This window comes from Myripristis murdjan, chromosome 17, assembly GCF_902150065.1.
Source record: "Myripristis murdjan chromosome 17, fMyrMur1.1, whole genome shotgun sequence".
Taxonomy (NCBI): Eukaryota; Metazoa; Chordata; class Actinopteri; order Holocentriformes; family Holocentridae; genus Myripristis; species Myripristis murdjan.
This window is the reverse complement of record NC_043996.1, coordinates 17,436,529-17,457,605: the sequence shown is the minus strand read 5'-3', so window position 1 is coordinate 17,457,605 and position 21,077 is coordinate 17,436,529. Positions and strand designations below refer to the sequence as shown.

The window sequence follows — 21,077 nt, the reverse complement described above, 5'->3', positions numbered from 1 at the left end:
GATTTTTTTGCGATAGCTAGGGGAACAATGAGGCCAGACTTTGATAGATGATCCTGTGGCCAGACATGGATCCCCAGGGGTCTCTGGTTTAATGGATTCACTAGTCTAGGCTGGCACAGAGCTGTTAAACAGCTTTACAGATGGACCACTGTTCCTTTCTCACTCTGTAATTAAGGATCAGTATTTACACTCATGGATATAGTGGCTGTGGAGGCCTAGTCCAGTTCCTCTGTGATTCCCTGTGCTGCAAAATGTTAGAATTACATTCCCTTTGCTTTACAATGCTTCAACTCGACCTACTCTTTGCTCAGTTGATGTTATTTATTTTATTATACTTAATGGCTCAGACCTTTGAGATGATGAGGTGATGTGCTCCATGTTTTTGTCTACTTACTTTGATTGACAGCAAGCCTGGGCTACTCTGATGTTGGCCTTATTAGCTTACAGTGGATACAATAGTTATTAGTGTTGTGTCATGGAACAAAAGCCATAGCAAAGAATCACCATATAATCTTCTTTCACCATTTATTAGTTCACCAAATACAGTGAAAATGGCATCATAATATACAATGACTCATTCTTAGAATGTCATGACATTTTTGTTGCTTTTTTGCTTCATAAAACGATGTTTCATTATTGAAAATATTAAGGTTTCATGCACAACAAACCATATCCAGTTTCTTTAAAAGAATGGTACAAAATAAACAAAATAAAAAACATAACTGTAATGTCCAAAATCGGTCAAATAACAAGGTGTTATTTGAGGATACTCGTAAACAGTGCAATATACTCTAAAACTGCCATTTTCTAACAAATTCATCAACGAAGCTCAAGTCACAGTATACGATTTCTTAATAATAGTTTAACATTGATGTGTGCAAAAACCCCAGACACATTCAGTTAGTCTTTAAAAAACGTCCAACCTTTGATATAGAATGAGACCAGTCAACCAAAATCTCTTAGATTCTCCGTTATGTAGCCTAGTCTCGATCTGTATATCCTCTCTGAAGTATAAATATTTTTGTTGATGAACTGTAAGACGATAGACTAGCATATCATTTAAATAACAAATATTTAGATATAAAAATACAAATATGAATTTTGTTAAAAAGAAGCGTGCCAGGGTAAGAGTGGTGGCACCTGTGTTGGCACCGGAGCGAAAGATCATGCAAATAGATGGAGAAAAAAGTCGACTTTTAATTTATAGAAGACGAAAACACGAATAATAGCAAAATTAAAATAATCAAATAATAGAAAACATCTTTTCTTTTCCCATCAATTTCATGACTAGTATTTTAAACATTTACTATAATTTCTTCGTCTCTGCTGGCCTCTGTCGATATTTCAGTATTGAAAATGTCAAATTAAAAAAATAAATAAATAAAAAAGGAAAAACAAAAGATATGTGCAGGTGTAGATTAGCTACATGAAGGCGCCAGTCTGCACCTTTAACCACTAATGGGTAATGCAAGAATAAAACTGTAGCCCATTGTTCATTTTAATCTGTGGACTATAAGGTTTTTTTCAGGAGTAGGGCCAAAACAAATTGGGCTATAGCAAAGAAAATATTAACATTGCACCATCCTCGGATATATGTTTTTACATACAATGGGTCTCCTCTAGTTAGTAGACTTGAGAGTTTGGTTGGTCTGTTTTTAAAAAGCGTTAGCAGCAACAGGAATGCATTGGACCAGTGCTGAAAGGACAGCTCCCTTGAATGCACCGTCGCTGATTGAATCAACAAAGCAAAGCCTAAAGGGGAGGAAAGGTCTGAAAGCTTAGCCTACCTACTGTACAACTTATTGAAATAAGGCTTGAATTTAGGTTCAGCCTCCAGTTGCAGTATTTTGTTGCTTACAGCGCTTTTGGAAAGAAAGAGATGGTCGTGAAGTAATGACAAGTTAATCCATCATAAATTCAGCAGAGGTTGAGACACAGAGCAGTGTCCGCCATCTCAACATCTTGCTGCGCAGCAGTAGTTAAAATCGGGATTCGTTTGGAGAATTGCCAGCAATCCCATGATAAATCTCGGTCTTTTCCAGAGTCTCTCTCTCTCTCTTTCTCTCTCTCTTTCTCTCTCTCTTTTCTCTTCCTTTTTGCCTTCTCCATCTTCCCTTTCTTTCCCCTTCATTCCCTTTCTCATTCCATACTTGTCTTCGCTTCGTGCCATCGTTTCTCCTGCAATCCTCGAACATGCACAGCCGACAAGTGCTTCAAATCGGTGATCAAAATTAAAAAAGTCTGCAAGGCATCGTTCATGTTTAAACGCCAGGTGAGGACTTGTCTGTCATCCCCTTCAGGACCTCGTCTATTCGGTCGTCCTCGATCACCACTGTGGAGACAAAAGGGCAGATGATGTTTTACTCACACCAATCGAGTTACAAACGTTTTCAAAGAGCTCACTATATTATTGGTTTAACTCATTGTGGTGACACTGTGGCGAGATATAGTGAGTTTAAAATTCTTTATGATGCCACTTATTTTATCTGTAATGGTATCACTATAATATTCCTGCTGGGAATTATTTATAGGTTACATTATCGTACCCCGTTAGGGGAATACAACACACCAAATAACAACGTGCAAAAATGTGGGACAAATTGTGATTCTAGTGCAGTGCAAGTAACTGGGCAAATACGATCCACCATTGCAAATCCCTAACCTCGGCGTAGACGCACTTGATGAAAACAACGCATTCTCGATAATGGCGCCGAGCCAGGCTGCGTGTATCAGGCAGAACACTATTGCTTTATGGTATTGTATGGGGATATCCTTTCACAAACATAATTTCTCTGCATGATTGCAAACAATGTTACTGTCGTCGATGCGCAAGTGAGGAAAAAAATGTCTTTGGAGCTCAACAAACAATTGCAATTACCTATAGCCCAGTAATCCTATAATAAATTTTGAGGGCATACAATACAAATATCATAACAAAATATAAGTCCCTGTAGGAACATTCTAGTGATACCATTTGACATTGAAAAAAGATACCACGAGTGCAAGATGGTCACCATAAACTCACTACAGAGCACCACATAAACACTATGCCCATATTTTAGTGATTTTTCTTTGGGAAGCCAATACAATTTGTAGTGACAGTCAAAAGTGGTCGGGTTTATTTCTATGACAGTTAATGTTTGCCCATAGGAATTTTCTGTCATACATTGATTAAGTGTGGCCATGTTTAAGTTACAATGCCAGTCCTTTCCATTTAACCATCCTTTACCTCGTTTGGCTCTGCCGATCTGTCCAAGCTTTGGGGGTCTTTTCGCCTGCGACGCAGCGAAAAAGGCGTTTGTGTCCTGCAGTCCGCAGCTAAAGGACATCTGACTGACCTCGCTGTCCGCCCCATAGCCGCTCATTTTCCCCTCGTTGTATGGCAACACCTCGGACATTGTGGCACGGTGGAGAAGGATTACCAGCGACTGGAAAAACAGATAAAAGTCGTCGGCGGTGGCTATATAATCAATATAGCCTAAGATCCCTTTTGTGGTCGTTGCAGTGGTCAGGTTTCTCCTGCCGGGATCCGTTTGGAGTATCAGTCAGAGTTAGGACTAGATGTGGATGCGCGGCCAGCCTCGGAGGTCCGGGTGGTGGTGGTGATGGTGTGTGTCGCTCTGTGGTCTCAGGTTGTGGTGCAGCTGTAGTGAGCTGGGAGAGAGAGTTGTGTTCGCCTGTGTTGCTGGCTGATGTCTGGTGAGGGAAGTGGGAGATCCCAGGATCATAAAGGAAACCCAGGCGGAACGGTGAAGTCATCCATCCGGGTTTGAAGCGCGCGCGAGAGAGAGAGCATGTGTGTGTGTGTGTGTGTGTGTGTGTGTGTGTGTGTGTGTGTGTGTGTGTGTGTGTGTGTGTGGTTGGGGGGGAGGGGGGGCTCCGAGTGCTGGAGGAGTACGGGTGACATCAACAGGCGAGAGATGTTATTGCTGAGGTGGATGAGAATGTTTCGCTTTAAAACCGACTTGGTAGCAGCTTTGAGGCTAGAGGTAGGATTTACGTTTAGGGCAACATTAATATATAATATAGGAACTTATTATGTGGTATTCATTTACTTATTTATCTCTTATTTGTTTGTTTCGGCTTTATGATTGCCGATAAAATTCACAGGCCTGTCATATAGACTTGATTAAATAATTTCATCTTCGACTAGATAGCTATTTTTCGTGCTGGAGTTCACCTGCTCTTCTGTGTTTCAGATAGGTTGAAGAGCTGAAGTGCCACAAAATTACCAAAATTACTCGGCGGCAGTCTGTGTATTTCCTCGCATTTTGTAGCCTAACCGAGGTTGTTCTGTTCAGTAGTTCATGGTAAGACAGCCCAAAGACACGGTGTCTGTGTTACAGAAGTAGATGTGAAAAACAAAATATAAGCACATTTCTGCAAACCACAGAGAGAGAGAGAGAGAGAGAGAGAGAGAGAGAGAGAGAGAGAGAGAGAGAGAGAGAGAGAGAGAGAGAGAGAGAGAGAGAGAGAGAGAGAGTTACACCTTCACGGTACATAATGTGTTCCTGGCAGGGCTCCAGCTCTACACAAAGGCCAGGGAAGAAGTAAACTCAATTTCAGCACCACGGACAGCACCCGTATAATTCATGCACCTATCCTCAGCCTGCAAAGATTCAATCTTTTTCTCCTACTGCATACTAACACAAACCCTAACCCAGCTGACTAGCGTTTGGCCACAACAAACATGTTACAACCTTGTCGTTGTGTAAGATCCAGTGTCCCTTTGCTGGGGCTCGCTGTTGGCCAGCAGTCGGCATAGCTGGGGAAAGTGAACAGCTGACGGTCGTGGAATCAGCAGTGTTGGATTTCTCCTCCGGAGATAAGACGGGGGGGTTCCCGTAGAGCCACAGCCAGCCCCTGTCTGTTGGCTGGCTGCAAGTTGTGGCTTCACACAGAAATGTGGCCCATATAACACCCCCCCTTAAAACATGTTACTGCCTCCCGGGAGCATCAATGTTAACGACCATTTTCCGGAGGTTATTTAAGAAAACATGCAACCAACATTTAGACGCGGAAAACAACCCAAAAGACTTTTTCCAGATATAAGAAAGAGAACATCCAAGCGCTTTGAAGGCAGGTCAAATTATTATATTTTTACCAAAAAGGTTACTTCTTTATATAAAATAAATAATCTCCAACCCATAGTTTAAAGAGTGGATTGAAATAACTGGAGTGGGCCCTTATATTTCACTTCATAGAGTCCGTGGGCCAGAGCTCACAGTTTCACTTGTCAGTACCACTCGAGGTGGCAACATTACTTGGAATTCGTTTTAAGATCTATGTCTGTAGCTGATATTTTGGTATGATAAGCATTCCTGATCTGAACTGTTGCCCCGCATGGCAACAGGTGTTGCTTCATGCTCCTATAGGCTACAGGCAGGGAAAGTAGTAGGCCTACAGTTGTTGCCAGCCAACTCAACTATTTAGGGCAGAGGCATGCATGCATTACCACTTCTCTTTCTTTCTTGTACTTTCTTGTACTCCAACAAGCTTGTGGGGGTCATAGGACAATATACTAGATGAAGGCTGTGATGCCATATACCCTCATCAGTCGTACATTATAATGGATCCATGCTCAAGTGCAATGACTCTTCATTCTGTGTGCCTCCCACTTTATTTCTACTGATCCCTCTTTGCCCCCTCTCACTCTACACCCTGTGGTCTCCCTCCCTCTGTCTGCCTCCCTTGCCCCCTCTCTCTCTCTCTCTCTCTCTCTCTCTCTCTCTCTTTAGCAGGCAGCATGTTCTTAATGACCAAGCTCAGTCAATCAGTCCCATCCTCTCTGACAAGGGCACCCATCCTCAAGGAACACTGTGTGTGTGTGTGTGTGTGTGTGTGTGTGTGTGTGTGTGTGTGTGCAAGCTTTGTGTGTGCTCTTGAAGCACTGCCTCCAATTACAAATGAATCACAGTGCTGAGTCACCCCTCCCCATCTCTCCCCTACAGCAGATCAACCACTGCTGAGCTTACACACACACACGTATACACACACGTAGACACACACACAGACACACACACACACACACACACACACACACACACACACACACATACAGGCACACGGATACTAAGAGCTGATACTCAAGGAATTGATTTAGGCTCTTAGCTCCAGGCTTGTTATTGGTGTTTTTCCTCAGCCAGTGTTCCTCAAAGAACATAGTGTGTGTGTGTGTGTGTGTGCGCACGCACATGTGTGCGTGTAGAACAGGAAGGCAGAAATATAATCCAGATACTTAAAAATCATTTGTTTGTAATTAGAGGAAAGACACACACCATCTGCAGTCATGGACTAAATGAAAGTACTGTGTGTATCTCTCTCTCCTCGTCATGAAGATTAATGCTGTTTGTTTCCCTGCATAAACATCCTCCAATGGGCTGTGGGAACGTTGGCAGTGCTCCTGCCCTTGGATCAGTGAGCACACAGCTGAGATAGAAATGCTCACAGCTGTAGGCTGCGGCATACTCTGTCTCTCTGCAGCTACACAAAGGCCAGCTGCCTGCTCCATCTCTCACCTGACTCCCCTTGTTCCTCTGCTATTCAGTGGGGAGAATAAAGATGTGCTCAAAGCTGTATGTTTTCTGTTATTTAGTTTTATATTCATGAAGTCAAAATGGAGTTTCAAACCAAAGTGTGTCTCTCAATTCATACTCTTACAAGAGTGTTCTACATTTATTTCTTTACTCTTCATTCTGAAGACAGGGCAGGTGTGAGAAACATCTCTGTGGATCTGATTTCACTCATCACTTTCTGATGGGAGCAGATGTAGACTAAATAACAAACTGATCGCTGCCCAACTTCCATTAGAAATATGATTGCTTTCAAGACTCAGGGTAGGATTTAGTGGAGGATGGGGCTCTACATAAATGCAGTCCTACAGAAAGGAAAATCCTTATATGTGGCCATCATGAGTAGTGACGGTCAGCGTCCCTATGATACCACCTGCACCACCCCTGTTCTTGTCTTTGCAGAGGTGTGCTTGGTTTGTTGATGAGAGGAAAAGGTCTGCAGTCACACTACTGTTAGAAAGTAGGTCACGGATCACACATTTCACTGCATGCCCAAGGCAGATGGGTGACAGTGGTAATTGGCATCAGGGACAAGCAGGCTGTGGTGGCTCTCTCTCTAGAGATACCGCTACCTTTCCTCCTGCTGTCTCTCTGAATGTGTGCTGAAGCATGGCTGCCAGAGCTAAAAATGCACGCCCCTCCCAATCAGGAACACAAGCATACAAGGACATGTCAGGATTTTGGAGATTTAGCAAAACCTATGTCACATTTGCTTCAGAATTGGACCTGTGCCATTTGTATTTCAGAATTTGTGTGTTATTACATACAGCACTGGCTCTGTCTGCTGTGACAGCCTCGCTGAATGCAAGGCATACTGTAATCCAATGTGCACAAGAAACACAAGTAAAACATTCCCATTGGCTTTTCTATATTAATGCAATCCATAACAAATGACAAAAAAAAAAAAAAAAAAAAAAAAAAAAACATGCAGCAAAACCAACATTAAACGATGGCCCCATATGTTCACATCACCCAAAATAAAAGTGATGTACACATAAATAGCACAAATGTTATTGTTGTGGAATGACAGCAGTAATGGCCACTGTAAATTCAAATTTTTAATAACTGAGGAAATTCATAATAACCTTGTGCTAATGATACTTAAATCCCTGTATTTTAAAATGGTACCCCTTCTAAATGAGGTTTCACCTAACCTATTACCACTAGCTGCAACCTCATTATGCTTTAATTTCCTCTACAAGCCCTTGAAGTATTCCAGTGTTCTTTCTCTGGACGTGACACATCACGGTCCTTATTCATGAAGCATAGCCAATTAAAGAATAATCATATCATCCGAATTGTTTGTCAGCTATCAGAATGGATTAACTACAGTGTCACAGAGTGTGTTAATTGCATGTGACCTGTTGGAGACAGTCCACTGGAGTTGGTGTCTCCCCTTCCTGTTAGACACTATGTACTTCCAAAAACTGAAGTAAAGAACGATGGACACCTAGTGGTAGAAGTATTAATCAATTTCATAAGAAGATATTCTGCAAAGAAATTCTCATTCAGGTTTTGAATTTGAAAATGTGTGCCAATGAACAGTATCCAACAGACAGTAGGAAAAAAAATTCAGCTTTTAGTGGTTTTAACTCTGCTTTGTAATAATTGTGGGATGAACAATGCATACATTGCAATCTAGAGATTCTCAATGTCATTTTCAGAGTTTCACATCTTACCAGTAGCCCATATGAGAATAACCCCATAATGTCTTCTCATCCTCCAGATTACTCAATTATACTGGAATGAGCAGCGAACGGCAAAACTGAATGCCGGTGTTTTTCCATGCCCCGAGAAGTCTATGTGTGGTACAGTAATAGTCTGTTCCACGAGAGCCCCAGCTGTCGTTTTGCTGAGAGAGTTCAAGAAGAATTTGTCAGAGTGAACCCTGATGACCACTGAGGAAGATTTATGGCATCCCTTGTCCCTCCCCACCTGTTCTTCTCTCACCCGCTTCACCCCAACTAAGGCCTGGCACCTCACTTCTCATTTCACCCATTTCACCCACCCCCAGCCCGCAAAAAAACCCCACGCATGCTTGTTAGTTTCTCCTCTTCTATATCAAAACTGAAAAGAATCTGGAGGTGGCTTTTCATCTATCTGCTCTCCCCATCTTCTCACCGCTTGTTAGAGATGACAGAAATAGTAAGCTTGCTGACTCACTATACACAAGTCTGCTCAGAGACCAGGAGCTGTCAACAAGCATTTGTGCCCCTGGAAAAACATCAATTCATCTCATCGTGAGTGAGTCCTGTGAAACTCATCAGTGTATTCAGCCAGGAACTGCCTTCCCACTGTTTGACAAGGGCAGCAGCCATTTGAAGAAACAGCTGTTGCTCAGATGTCTCTGGTTTGTTCAGAGGCACAGGCAGGCAGAGCACCAAGTTATGACTCAGAATTAAGTTGAAGGCATATACAAATGAGCATACACTGATGCTAACGTGCAACAGTTCTTCATCCTTTTTTACTGTCATTTGATTTTACTAAGAACTTTATGTCAAGTGAGGCTGTAGTAGGTGTATTTATACATTCATGGTAAATTGAGGTATAAGGTGAAGTACGAAGTGAAGCACACTGCAAACAGGGTTTAAAAAGTGATGCTTTATTGACCTGACTGTTCCAACAAACAAACAGTTTGCACATTATCACCTGTCCTTGATTACTGGGTAGCGTATTCAGTAAATGTTAATACTGAACTACTTCATGTAGCAGTACTTGTACCCCCCACAAGCATCACAGAACCAAGATCTTTCACTTATTTTTAATGATTCAAACACTTTCTTGGTGCTGTGATTTTCTTGCTTGATTCATGAATAACTGGTGCAGAAGCTAACTGGAATTAAAGCTTAGCTCCTTATCACCCGCATCAAGGAGCCCCATTATATGCAATCACTCCATGACAGCAGCAGTTATTTAAATTAACAAAATTAAGGCACAGAACAAACATGTAGGAAAATAAACATCTATCTCTATTGTATATATTTACACACTTTCCAAGTACTTTTTTTTGCCAGTAATTAGACACATTTACAATTGAGATAAAACAACAGCATCAAAACGTACTGTACTTATGTAGGGATCAAAAAGTGATACTCTATCTTTGTATTTCACATTTTATTTAGACCTATACTTTAAAGAGTATTGGAAACCGTTGTTATAACTAAAGTAGATCACCAAAGAGAATTACCCTCTGCTTCACACATGAGCTTCACACCTGTAAAGCTGGTAGAAAGGATAGTTTTTGCAGTGGTTAAGGTCCTGTGAGGTAAGATGGTCACGACAGTAACAAAGCCTTCGTAAAAGATGCCTCAGGCCTGGTAGAGAGGTACCACTCTCCTGATATTCTGCCTACATATGGGACACGTGCGTTGTGGAAGAGCCTCGTAGCAGCTGAAGCAGCAGCACACATGCCCGCAGTCCAACAGAACGCAGCCACGTGGCTGGCTCAGGCATATTACACACGCATTCTCGATGGGTATATCTTGAGAGGCCTCGGAGCCTGCCGACACAACGCCCACCCTTTGTGCTCCAGCCTCCAGTCTCTCAAACTCCCTCCTCAGCCGGTCCTGCTCCCAGCGCACCCTGAGCTTGCGGTAGTAGCGTCTACCCACCCAAAGGAGGACTGCGGCCCCTGCCAGAGCGAAGACAGAGGCCAACACCTGCCACACAACCGCCTGGTTCTCCTGCTCCACCCGCAGGGTCTCAAAGTCTGCTGTGCTCAAGAAATACTCTGAACCGTCAGTAGGGGGGCGCAGCTTGAGTGCACGGTCTGTGTCCAAAATCAATTCACCTACACCTGTAAGAGTTGCACCCACCTGGAAAAAGATGGAGGTGGTTGGTGGTTAGCCAAAAAAACAAAACAAAAACAGAAAAAAAAAACATGAAGAAAAATCTCTAAAGCACTGTTATGTCATTTCAACTGACTGTGATATAAACAAATCATAATCTCAATCTGAAAGGTTAATCTAACAACTGACCTTGAGCATTTCCTCCGTCTCCAGCTGCCCTTTAGGTTTCTCCCCACTGAGGTACTGTCCGATGATGTCAGTGAAGCCGTAAGTGGCCTGGTGGAATTTCTCATGAATGATCTCCATGTCCAACCCTGAGGCCTCCAGAGGGCACAGGACCCTGACTGTCGCTTCATCTGATCCCACCAGGTTGAAGGGCACTGCATTCACTCTCTGGTGCAGGACTCGCTCACTGTCTGTCCTGCAACAGGTTTGCAGTGGGATTATAGAGGGGTTGCTTAGCTTCTATATTGTTACAAAAAAGAAAAATCAAATATTTTATGTCCGTGATAAAATAGGAGAGCAATAGTATCAGTTGCTCAATGAGGTCTGGTCGATTAAACAGGTAAAAATCACTGAAATTTTCCTCACAGAGAAAGATGTTCCTGACAGTTTCTAAAATAAAGTATTTCTGATGTAGTGCAAAATAAGAATATAAAAATATAAAGCAATATGCTTTTGAACAGAATCAAACAGATCTGTCAATACATTGCTAAGAGAATGTAGAAATGCCAAAACAATTTCCCGAGCTAAGTAGCAACCAAAGCTTAAATGGCAACATGTAAATGGAAATAAAGTAACTAGAATTAAGTTTATTACTGGAGAAACCCTTCAGCCAGCGAATAGGTAAAGATCCCAGACATACACTATGCTCAGACAGAGTGGCACTGAGAAACTGAGACATACAGTATCCTGTCAAGATGCAAAATCTGCAATGCTTTTTCTAGGCCAATTCACCTTATGGCATGACATAAAAGCTGAAGAGACAGGTTTCAGTGCCTCAAGGTGAGCAAAAAATGTGATTTTCATTTCTCAGGAGTGAGAGCACCATGCATTAATGTGTCTTTACAGAAGGAGAACAATTCAGAGAAGAATTCTTACTATGAAAGTACAAACTAAAGCAGCTAGGGAAACCAAAAGAGGTATGATCTTAACATCTAATACCTTAATACACACAAGGTTCAAGTAATAAATAAACTAGAGCAATCAGAGACAGCAGCCTGCATCACACTGCACAATCCCTGACATCAGCATAACATACCTTGCTGCATCTTTCTACGATGTTTAGTTACAGAGATATAGCCAAAATGTGAATTTTGACCTATGACCTAAGATACTCTTTAATGAGCTAATCCTCTCATTAGCAGTCCCTCAGTGAAGTTTCATCCAATCCATCCAGTTTTCCATCCAGTTTTTCAGTTGTCTTGACACAGACAGACAAACAAACTGTCTACCGGGCAGGTTTAGCTAGGCAGGTGAAAGGAAGTCTTGCTTGACATTTGTCCTTACAGACCCCCTCCACTCAGTGTTTTCTTATGTTTATGTACCCTAAAGTGTCTGGCCTTGACTATACTGACGTGTATCTATGCAAAGTTTGTGACTAGAGAGGTGCTTTCACAATCCTCTACTGAAGGGAGAGGTGTCTGCGCACACCCCTAAAATCTGAGATTCAAATGTACTCCGCACCATCTAGATTTGGTACACAAATCTGACAGCCAATCACGTCATTCCAGTATAATTGAAAGACCAACACAAAATGGCTGCTTCACATGAGCAATATTAGTGTAACTAAGGGATTGACTAAAGAATTTTTTTTCATGGTTAGATTATAAACTGGGATGGGATGTGACTTCGGTATTGTGTGAACAGAGCTCTGGTCATGAGCTTTGTCCAAGCAGGCAGGGAGGTGGACGACAATGCATTCATAGATCTGTGCATTTTTAATGAGGGCAAGGTTTGGCATTACATTTAAGTTGTTTTAAGGCACTAAGGGATGTTTTTATGGTAAAAACTCCTAAATATATAATACTGATAAACAGGGATTGTTATAGGATCTTAATAAATGACTGGAGGAGAACTTTAAGTATCCTGGACAACCATGGAAAAAACTAAGGTAGTCTGTCTTCAAGTGAAACAATACAGCAGATTTATTCTTCAAGCATGGGCAACTGAGCAGACCAATGTGCATCAGCTCTTAGTCTTCATCAGACCCTGATGACCCTGATGAAGACTGTGTCTGTGTTTAAAAACCTTTCAAATGATTTTTTGGCTCTTTTGTTGTGTTTTGGTAAAAAACATCTGAACACAATCAATGGTCATTATGGGAAAAACTATGAAAACAGGCCATGGCTGAAAATAACTTGAATTATCTTCTAAGACGAAAGAAAGTAAATTACAGGATGGCATGCAGACAAATCTATGCTACTTAGCTAAGTTTGAGGGACTCAAATCAAATTTGTTTTGACCCCTTCCTGAAGCCAAACCTTCAAACTCTATTTGAACTTTATTGTTTATAATTGAGGCTAAAAAAGCAAAAAGCAACAAAAGGGAAGGGTAATCAGACCGGTTAGGGGCAAAGTATGGACACTGTTTTCATGATGAAAATGAGAGCTTAAGATATTTTAATCCTCAGATGGCTTAGTTATAATAGAAGAAGTAATATACACTGTCTTCAGTTTGATATAACCGCCTTTACTTTCATTGTTTATTAATACAATGCCATCCTTGACCTGCTGAGCGGGCACTTTCAAGTTGGAGGGGTAACATATCGAATGACAACTGGTGGATGTTTTTATCCAGAGTAACTTCAAGAACTATTACTAAATATATTTGCTGCATTGACAGCCTTAGTGGGAGACAAACATTTAACTCTGGAAATATTTCTACCACTGCTCAGTAATCCTTTTAGTCTGTCATTTTTGGTGTCAGCTGTCCCATTATTCTATCTTTGTTGAGGCTGAGGGTGAGGCTAGAAACTTTGGGTGAGATACTCTTGGCTGAGTGTAAGCTTAAATGTAAAAGAGCTTGGCGCCTGTGTGATGCTAAAATTTACTGTTGAGCCTTTTGGAAGTGTCATGTTGTATTGCTATTATTGGTGTGGTGGTTCTTACCAAGTGCGAGCGAGGCCATTCCATACCAACTTGTGTTCTCTCAGCATGAGTTTCTGCACCACTCCAACGCTTCCATCTTGAAACTGACTCCTTAGGGGCTCTCCTACTGGTTGTACTGCCCCTATACACACACACACACACACACACACACACACACACATATATATATATCAGAGAGACAACATAAACAGACTAGTAAACTTGTTTATCAAGGAGGAAGCGTGAATCAACTCCTGTCAGCATCATTAACAGCAAAAAAAAATTGTTACCTTCGATGACAACATACTGCAGACACTTCCCTGGAGTAACATTCAAAATGTCTGTGAGTTTTCCATCTAAGGTCAGGTGTGGAGCATCCTGACAACACAAGAACACAAGAAACACTCCATGTACATATGTAGCATAGCTGACAGGTTCTACATTTTTTTAGAAACAAATTTGTAAACAATTTTGTTACAACTTATGTTCTTGGCAATTATAAGTGAAACTCAACGAACATTGAGTTTGTCCACTGTCTTCCGTTTCTTTCGGTAGACATAGTAGAAGATGCCAGAGAGTGCCAGGCTGGTCCCAAGACATAGTGCCTCCACAGTCCTCACAGGAAATTCATCCATTCCCCCTGGATCTCCTGTCACCTCCTCGAGAGCTGACCTACACAGTTGGGAAGCCAAACATATTATGTGAAGGACGCTCAACTTATAAGACTGGATCGTGTGTCAGTAGAAAAAAGCTGCCATTTAATCTCACAGCTGCAAGATCCAGTCTGACACTTCTGTGAAATGCTTTAAATATGTACATGGCACTGAGGATTGATTGATCTGATATTTTTCACCATTCAACCAAACCTTTCAACTCTAACATTTGTACCACGAGGATATAGTGACTCCAATGTGAACACAATTAAAACATACAAAACAGCAGCACAGTAAAATAAATAACAAATTGTCCAGTCATATAATTTTACCTATAGACTTAATTCAGTTTCTATAATTGAGTCAAATTAAGGAGACATCAGTCATAAATGCAAACAAAGCTGCCATTTAAACAACACTCAGCAGTGTCACATCACTAAAAGATAAAACCAGGATTAGAGAGTTAACCATAACTGGCGAGAGTGATTTCATGCTGTAAGGCGATTCTTTAAAGGTCAGGGTTAGGACTATGACCCAGTCACCCAGGTAGTTGATTGTAAACATGAACCAAACTTTCAGAGGATAGACTTGCAGAAAATTCGAAGACTTGAAGAAAGTGATCTTGTTTACTTTAACGTATGTTGCCAGGTTGCTAATCCTGATTTGTGGAAAACCTCCCAGGTGTTTGTTAAATCGATACGACAGATAACGCTACGTTAATCTTACGTCGCCGTGACCTACGTTAGCAAAACTGCAAGCTTGAAAAACACAACAGCATGAACGTTTTCTTTGACAATTTAAAGTAGAGACCTGTTATACTTTCTGTGATAAACTTAAGCTGGGCTGCATGTTGAGAGTCACTGTGTTGGCTAAACCAGCGACACAGATTCTCCAGCTTATGTTTAGTAAAAAATTGCCGTTGCTAGGTTAGCTGGTTAGCTGCTCGGTAATGTTGCTAGGCCAACCGGCGCAGCTGCCATGCCAACGGTTTTCAACTCTGCAACGCGAGCGACTACAAGTCGTGTGTGCAAATGCTTGTCGAAATTCTACCACATGTTCAGTTACAGATCTGAAACGTTTACCTGACAGAGAAAAACTTCTCTCAAGTCGTCCCCGGAAGAATGGGGTCAATGTTTTGGTCATGTGATGCGGGTGATGAAGCCGGAGAGCGTCAGGGCGACTGGGTTTCTGCGTCACGTGTCGGGGTACAGCCGACGTTGACAAGCGAGCTGCGGCCTCTCCACGTCGCTACGCCGACATGGCAGGAGGAGGTGTGAAGAAAAAGTCTTTTGGTCCCCTGTCCCGACTGAGGGGCAAATTGCACGTACTATGGCAGGACAAGCATTTGGTTTTGTTCAGGGCGGACTACACACTGCTGGTCGTCTCTGTTCTGTGGCTCCTGGAGATAGGGATCAACCTATGGGTCATCCAAAAAGTGGCATGTAAGTAGCTGCATGGATAGTTAGCATGCTAAGGTGTTCCGCCTTTGTTCCGGACGGAGCTGGGCGCTCAGTAGCTAGCATTAGCTGACCATCTAGTGCAGCCCCCTGTCAAAGAGGATTTACTGCCCCTGCATGACAGCGTGCATTCGCTGTTGCTCTCCCTAAGTATGAACTGGCAATTCCCCTTTGCAGAATTGCTAGTACTTAAAAGTTGGTGCAATTATTTTATTATTATTAGTAATATTGTTGTAGTTTGAGCTCATCCAAGTAGTCTGGAAAACGAGTAAAAGAGCTTACATAGTTGTTACCTATTGAGTTAATGTTGTGTTACTATGATGTGAAGCAGTATCAGTCATCTCTGTTAATTCTGATAGTTTTACTTCTGTCTAATGTGTATGTTTTTGCTTCCCTTATCCATGACAAGTTAAACAAAACAAATTGTGAGCAGTCCTGACAGTTATACTTCTATGGTCGCACTTAAAGTCACCCCATCATGCCTGATCATTGTTGAATATATTCTATTGCAGACACAGAAATAGACTGGAAAGCTTACATGGATGAGGTGGAGGGAGTCATCAACGGTACCTACGACTACACCCAGCTTAAAGGAGACACGGGCCCCCTGGTGTGAGTTTCAAAAGCCCAAAGTGTTGCCACATTTTATTCAACTTGGGGTTTGATGAAGTGTAAAAATTCATGGCTAAAGGCTAATATGACAACCACTTTGTTGTTCTAGGTACCCTGCTGGCTTTGTCTACATCTTCACAGCTCTGTATTACATCACCGGCCACGGGGTGAACATCCGTCTGGGACAATATATTTTCGCCGTCTTCTACCTCATCACACTGCTGCTGGTCTTCAGGATATACTGCCGTACGAAAAAGGTAAGCCCACTGTTGCTTGATGCAAAATTAATGTTTTATCATCAAACTTTATGCATATTGTTGTGATACCCAACTAAACACCAGTGTTTTGTTTTCTGTTTCCTTGCTGTGTTTTTGCAATGACACTGATGCCAAATCGAGGCCAATCTGTCTGGATGAGACACTTTATTTGTCTTTATCTGGACGCTATCAAACTTAACCATGTGATGTAGTGCTCTGTTTGGTTAAATTGCCAGCTTTGATTAGTGAGCCAGTAGCCAAACATCATTTTATTGTTTCTAGTAGAGACTGAGGGAGCTGATCAACTTGCCAGAGAGCTGAAATCACATTCAAATTAATAATAATGATTAATCAGGCTCATATGTCATTGCACAACTCCTCTGTGCAACTGTACAGAATCAGTGGTTACTCATTTCCTTGTTTCCAGGTTCCTCCCTATGTGTTCTTCTTTGTGTGCTGTGCTTCCTACCGGATCCACTCCATCTTTGTGCTGCGTCTCTTCAACGATCCAGTGGCCATGATGCTGCTATTTGGGGCTGTCAATCTCTTCCTGGATGGACGCTGGACCCTGGGCTGCGGCCTATATAGGCAAGTGTGGACACCTTACTGCAGGCCTAAAACGGATCAGCCTCTCACTTAATAGTCTGCTCTAATGACCAAGAGTAGTGTGTGCTGATGTCTGCCATGAATTCCAGGCATTTTTAGTGTGTCTTTTTTCGTATCAGTGATACTGTGTGTTTTTGTCATTTGTGACATGAGGAAATTAAAACTCTATCTCCCTCTCTTTCTGACAGTTTAGCAGTGTCTGTGAAAATGAATGTGCTCCTATTCGCCCCTGGCCTCCTCTTCCTCCTCCTGTCTGAATTTGGTGTCATCAGGACTATCCCCAAACTCTCTCTGTGTGCTGGCATACAGGTAAATATACCTTATTATTAGGATTAGGCTAATTTATTGGTTTACTATATCTGACCAATAACTGCCTTTTTTTTAATATGGGATATTGGTATGTCCATGTCTAGCCTCCTCCGATATGAAAGATATTCTATAGCTCCTTTTATAAGATTTTAAATATTGCTTGACAGAATTTCTCTCATCTTTTTAAGTTGCATTTGCAGTATTCTCTGTGTTCATTTTGTTTATTCAAACATTAAATAAGAGAAATCTTCTCTAGTAATAGCTTTCTTGTTTATTTTTTGCATGGTAAGCTGCAAATTTAAAGATTGTATATCAGCAGGAAATATTATCTTTCTTCAGCTTTAGTCAGTGGCAGAATAGTCAACCCCTACTGCTGACCATCCATTTCAATACAAGATGTGCCAGTGTTGTTTTAATTTCCCTAGATTCCACACTGTATGGATTTTTTGGCTATTAGAGTCAGTGTTTTTCAGTTTTTCTGAGCCACATCTCTCTCGTCCTATCACAGCTGTTACTGGGTCTCCCTTTCCTCATGGAGAATCCCGTTGGTTACGTGAGCCGAGCCTTTGATCTGGGCCGTCAGTTCATGTTCAAATGGACGGTGAACTGGCGCTTCCTGCCGGAGTGGCTCTTCCTGAGTCGCTATTTCCACCTGCTCCTGCTGGCTGCCCACCTGCTCACCCTGCTGCTCTTTGCCCTCCGCCGTTGGAAGAGGTGAGGCAGACATTACCTGTGCCAAGGTCATATTGGCACTGTAGATGGAGATGGCTGCAGTAAATTGTGCCAGTTGTTTGTTCCAGTACACCGCAGGCTTTGGCTCGGTCAGCAGCAGTCGATCCTGTGGACTCCGGTGGAGGTTTTCCATGTTCAAGAATTTAGGCTGGTAGACAAAGGGTGCGGCTTGAATGTGGAGATTTTGGTTATAAACTGGGACCGCCTATCTATGACATGTAGAATGGGCTGTGATTTGTTTATGGAGTCATATTGACTCCTGCTCAGCAGTACATTTTTTGGAGGCAAACAGGAGTCAGTATGGTGGCATCAACAGAACAGTGATGTCACTGCAAGTCAAGGATAGTAATATTTCATAAATAGGATTTTCTGTGGTTGTTAAAGACATATTGTAGTATATTCTTTGTATTTTCTTTTATTGCTGAAAAATGATAAAGCTACTTCTTCTCTTAGGCCAGAAGAGAACATTCTCGAACTGCTGAAAGAGCCAGGCAAGAGGAAGGTTCCTGCTCAGAAAATGTCTGTTGATCATATCCTTCTATCCTATTTAAGTGTGCAGCTGTGCTGTATGTATGCTCTTGTTTCTCAAGACACACTGGCCCTCATTCATCAAACTATCATACAATCAAATCTGATCTTAATGTGGTTGTGCACTCATTTAATAGCAAAGGTCAGTTTTTATCAATTCCATTTTTCTCGTAGCCACAAGATCAAATGTGTGCGCTCATTTCAAAGAATTTCTGTGTTGCATATGGAAAACTATTGGAACTTCCTCATGACTTGAGACAAACCATGAGAATATAAATTATTATTAAATTTTCAACAAAAGAACAAATAGAGAGAGACTATGTATAGTCTTGAAGAGCCATAGGCTCCTTATGGATCTATATTTGGATGTGTGGACACTGGACACCTAACTCAGGGCAAGGCCTATGTTGAAGCCCAGCAATTATGGCTCATCTCACACTATTAGTGCACCATAATGCTGCAGCAAAGCTTTCTTTTTATAGGCCAGAGATGCAAAATACGCAAAAGTTTGTCTGCCATGTGTGAACAGTCAATTGTTTTTATCTCATGCTCAGTTGAAGACTACATCTGATTCATCGGACTCTGAATTTATTTGCATTTCATTTTGGTGGTGTGGTAAAATTTAACGAATTAGACTTGGCAAGTGCCTTACAATTATTTCCACAGTCTGCACTCTTTTCCATGATAACTTGATGAATGAATCATATCCTCAACAGAATACTACATACATTTGAACAGTTACAGGTACTTGCCAGAAAAGTTGTTGTCTGTCACTTTTTGATAATGTTACTTATATATGGGGTATAACATTGATTAGCAAATGAATGAACATGATGCTGGTTTGCATTGCCTTTTAAGTGAGTCCTTAACAGAAAATCACAGATAGTGCTGGTTCTGTTTACCTCTAACTTCATTGGAATGTGCTTCAGCCGCTCATTGCACTACCAGTTCTATGTTTGGTACTTCCACACGCTACCTTACCTGCTATGGAGTGGAGGAGTCAAGAAACTGGCTCACCTGCTCAGGTAAAAGGAAATATGAAACTGTGCCCCAAAGATTAACAAAGATTAGCAAATACCCTACTATATATTTTGTTTTTGTATGCAGGGTCCTAATCCTGGGTCTTATCGAGCTTTCATGGAACACCTACCCGTCCACTAATTACAGCTCAGCCGCCCTGCATGTCTGTCACCTCATCATCCTCCTCTGTTTATGGCTGGCTCCGACGCCAGCCTCTGCCCCGGCAGATGCACAGGGAGGCGCGTCCGTCAAGGATAAACGGCAGTGAGCTCCAGACCCAGGTGTACTTGGGTCTGACCGTCCGTCTAACAGCCTCCATCCCCCTGTCTTCGTGACACAGAGGGAAGTCACTGGGGAAGACTGTCTTAACAAAAAGGAGCTGTTTTGATGCTTCTCATCTCAGCTCACCACGTAATGTGAAGAGATATTAACATGTGGATGCAGTCACAGACACAGACACCTAAATGAGGAAATGGTATGTGACAGAGAATTGAAGATATGAAAGAAAGAAAGTATGGATTCTCAGGTTCCCTTTTCAGATATGTAATTGGAAGAGCAGAGTATAGTGCTGAGGAGAAATTGTGAATGTTTTGCTGTGACTAAAGATATCTTAAGAATTTGTTACACAGGCTATACAGCTACTTATTTTTATGCTAAAACTACATTCTTCCCATGATTAATCTCGTCAGGTAATTCTCAACAGTTTGACAGGTTTATTAATAACTAACTCATTTCCTGGTGTGCAAAATGTTATTTTGTACTTTGTTTTTAAGAGAGCAGTATATTGTACCTAAAGAATGTCATTAATATACCACAGAACTTGAACTTCGCAATCAGAGCTTAAATGTCATTGCATATCAGACATAAGCTTGTGGCATTACCACTGGGCACTGTAGATATTCAATAATACAAGGCCAAAAATAGTGTCCAGTAGTTATGTAACTTGCTACAACCATGTAGAAATGAGCTGGAGACAATCTTGGCTATTTGTTTTGTTTTTCTAATTTCATTCATCTTCTTGAATTTGGCACAGTGCTCATCATTATGAAAGTAGATTAAATGTGACAGTATACTGTAGACTGAAACAACAAAAGTGTGAACTTTTATATTAAAGCGAGTTTTCAGTTAGCCTTAGTGAAGTGCTTTTTTGGGGGGAGTGGGGCTGCATGTTTTTGTTACACATGAAGACAAATGGATTAATTTCAACATTATGTTTTTATTTTGTGGGACAATAAATTCATTGCTGTAAAGAATCATTTGTGAATTTATCAAAGAATCATCCTTTCATTATTCCCATCGAAATTATTCAAAGCTCACACTCGTTCAGTACCGACTGACTACATACATTAAGCAAAGTAATACACTATACACTGACTACAAATTAAAATCACTGAGTAAAAAGCCTATTCAGATGGCCAAGGCATTCTGTGATTGCATAAACCATATTTAGAATA

At 41.5% G+C, this 21,077-nt stretch overlaps 3 protein-coding genes across 5 annotated transcripts; 1 reads left to right on the top strand and 2 right to left on the bottom strand.

The window, feature by feature from the left end:
• Positions 1–500: 500 nt before the first annotated feature.
• camk2n2a (calcium/calmodulin-dependent protein kinase II inhibitor 2a) lies at positions 501–3,695 on the bottom strand. Its single transcript, XM_030075352.1, has 2 exons — positions 3,230–3,695; positions 501–2,332 (listed from the first exon to the last, which is right to left on the bottom strand). The coding sequence occupies exons 1-2, from the start codon at positions 3,396–3,398 to the stop codon at positions 2,262–2,264; spliced, it is 240 nt and encodes a 79-aa protein (XP_029931212.1). The 5' UTR covers positions 3,399–3,695; the 3' UTR covers positions 501–2,261.
• Positions 3,696–9,153: 5,458 nt separating this feature from the next.
• mul2 (mitochondrial E3 ubiquitin protein ligase 2) lies at positions 9,154–15,301 on the bottom strand. Of its 3 annotated transcripts, none has more exons than XM_030074297.1 (6): positions 15,185–15,301; positions 13,968–14,121; positions 13,740–13,827; positions 13,471–13,591; positions 10,550–10,781; positions 9,154–10,387 (listed from the first exon to the last, which is right to left on the bottom strand). In XM_030074297.1, the coding sequence occupies exons 2-6, from the start codon at positions 14,082–14,084 to the stop codon at positions 9,881–9,883; spliced, it is 1,065 nt and encodes a 354-aa protein (XP_029930157.1). In that variant the 5' UTR covers positions 14,085–14,121; positions 15,185–15,301; the 3' UTR covers positions 9,154–9,880. The 3 variants fall into 3 exon arrangements, with proteins under 3 accessions (XP_029930157.1, XP_029930158.1, XP_029930160.1); XM_030074298.1 differs by lacking the exon at positions 15,185–15,301 and adding an exon at positions 15,020–15,157; XM_030074300.1 differs by lacking the exon at positions 15,185–15,301 and adding an exon at positions 14,913–14,995.
• A 32-nt stretch (positions 15,302–15,333) lies between these two features.
• alg3 (ALG3 alpha-1,3- mannosyltransferase) lies at positions 15,334–20,891 on the top strand. Its single transcript, XM_030074296.1, has 9 exons — positions 15,334–15,544; positions 16,072–16,171; positions 16,281–16,428; positions 16,856–17,016; positions 17,223–17,343; positions 17,852–18,057; positions 18,529–18,605; positions 19,484–19,628; positions 19,711–20,891. Exons 1-9 carry the CDS (start codon positions 15,361–15,363, stop codon positions 19,889–19,891), a joined length of 1,323 nt encoding a protein of 440 aa, XP_029930156.1. The 5' UTR covers positions 15,334–15,360; the 3' UTR covers positions 19,892–20,891.
• Positions 20,892–21,077: the final 186 nt, after the last annotated feature.

Excerpts from the sequence above, each read along its gene's own strand:
- camk2n2a (XM_030075352.1), bottom strand. The coding sequence starts at position 3,398 with ATGTCCGAGGTGTTGCCATACAACGAGGGGAAAATGAGCGGCTATGGG. Across the intron at positions 2,333-3,229 it reads GATCGGCAGAGCCAAACGAG|TGGTGATCGAGGACGACCGA; the intron begins GTAAAGGATGGT and ends TTGTCTCCACAG.
- mul2 (XM_030074297.1), bottom strand. The coding sequence starts at position 14,084 with ATGGATGAATTTCCTGTGAGGACTGTGGAGGCACTATGTCTTGGGACC. Across the intron at positions 13,828-13,967 it reads AGACAGTGGACAAACTCAAT|GATGCTCCACACCTGACCTT; the intron begins GTTCGTTGAGTT and ends TTGTGTTGTCAG. Across the intron at positions 10,388-10,549 it reads AGACGGAGGAAATGCTCAAG|GTGGGTGCAACTCTTACAGG; the intron begins GTCAGTTGTTAG and ends ATCTTTTTCCAG.
- alg3 (XM_030074296.1), top strand. The coding sequence starts at position 15,361 with ATGGCAGGAGGAGGTGTGAAGAAAAAGTCTTTTGGTCCCCTGTCCCGA. Across the intron at positions 17,017-17,222 it reads CTGGGCTGCGGCCTATATAG|TTTAGCAGTGTCTGTGAAAA; the intron begins GCAAGTGTGGAC and ends TCTTTCTGACAG. Across the intron at positions 18,058-18,528 it reads GCCCTCCGCCGTTGGAAGAG|GCCAGAAGAGAACATTCTCG; the intron begins GTGAGGCAGACA and ends TTCTTCTCTTAG.